Source organism: Merops nubicus, unplaced genomic scaffold (genome assembly GCF_000691845.1).
Source record: "Merops nubicus isolate BGI_N331 unplaced genomic scaffold, ASM69184v1 scaffold40406, whole genome shotgun sequence".
NCBI classification, from domain to species: domain Eukaryota; kingdom Metazoa; phylum Chordata; class Aves; order Coraciiformes; family Meropidae; genus Merops; species Merops nubicus.
The window spans coordinates 1,769-3,006 of record NW_008613717.1 but is presented as its reverse complement, the minus strand read 5'-3'; the positions used below and the strand labels follow the sequence as shown (position 1 = coordinate 3,006).

At 60.8% G+C, this 1,238-nt stretch overlaps 1 protein-coding gene across 1 annotated transcript in view; it reads left to right on the top strand.

Annotated features, from left to right (window-relative positions):
• Nucleotides 1–726, top strand: part of FGFR4 (fibroblast growth factor receptor 4) — a 4,988-nt gene extending 4,262 nt beyond the window's left edge. The window contains exons 14-16 of the mRNA XM_008941976.1: nucleotides 139–276; nucleotides 347–452; nucleotides 532–726. Of these exons, the coding sequence (XP_008940224.1) occupies nucleotides 139–276; nucleotides 347–452; nucleotides 532–678 (391 nt within the window). The 3' untranslated portion in view covers nucleotides 679–726. The remainder of the gene's footprint in view (nucleotides 1–138; nucleotides 277–346; nucleotides 453–531) is intronic.
• The last annotated feature ends 512 nt before the right edge of the window (nucleotides 727–1,238 follow it).

Below are 1,238 nucleotides of genomic sequence, written 5' to 3'. Positions count from 1 at the left end.
CTTTCGCGGGGTTTGTGCCACCCTCTCCCATTCCTTCTCCTATTTCACCACAGGGTGCAGTGGGATCAGCTGGGGCCTCACCTGCCTGGGGAGGGTCCCAGGACATGGTTGACTCCCCTTTGCCATGTGTGATCCCAGGTGGTCCTTTGGGATCCTGATGTGGGAGATCTTCACGCTGGGGGGATCCCCCTACCCTGGCATCCCTGTCGAGGAGCTCTTCAAGCTGCTGAAGGAGGGACACCGCATGGACCGGCCGTCCAACTGCACCCATGAGCTGTGAGTACTGGCTGGGCAGGGCGGGCAGGCAGCACAGCAACACCCTCTAACACCCCCTTGTCCTCCTCAGGTACATGTTGATGCGGGAGTGCTGGCACGCTGTCCCTTCACAGCGTCCCACCTTCAAGCAGCTGGTGGAGGGGCTGGACAAGATCCTGGCTGCTGTTTCAGAGGAGGTGAGCAGTGCAGGGTCTGGTGGGCAGCAGAGCAGGCAGCATGGGTGCTGGGTGCTGAGGCCACTGTCTATCTCTGCAGTACCTGGACCTCTCCATGCCCTTTGAGCAGTACTCGCCCTCCTGTGAGGACACCGGCAGCTCCTGCTCCTCCGATGACTCTGTCTTCACCCATGACCCGCTGCCACTAGCTCCTCGCCTCTTCTCCTACCCCAATGTGAGGACTTAAGGGCGGGCAGGGAAGGGGGATGCCGAGGTTGCCCCTGCCCTCGCAGGGAGCGTGTCCATGTTCCCACAGGTTCCCTGCTTTGCCTGGTGTGAGCAGTGGGCAGGCAGGACCTTGAACTGCAGTGCCGGGGCAGGGTGTCCCTCCCTTTGGGCTCCATTTTGGCACCAAACCTTCAGTCCTGGCTGAGACCTACCTGGCATTGCAGGGCAGCAGGAGACAGAGCCTCTCCAGGGTGGGCACTGTATGGGATGCCCATGGCATCCCCCAGGGAGCCAGGCTTTGGCCAGCGCTTCAGTGGCAGGAGCCCTGCTGCTTGCCAGGCTCTTGCTGCATCTGTACATAGCCATAGAGATGAATATTTATGTACGTGAAATATCAACCTGATAAATTATTTTTTTTGAATAGACCCCGATGCCATTTCTGGGGGCCGAAGGCCCTGGCTGAGCTGGGAAGGCAGGGCGGGGGCTTCCTCCTCGCCCCACCATCACAGGGGCCAGCGAGCGCTCCCAGGGGACATGGCAGCAGTGCCACAGGTGCAGGAAGCCACGTCCCCTTTCCCG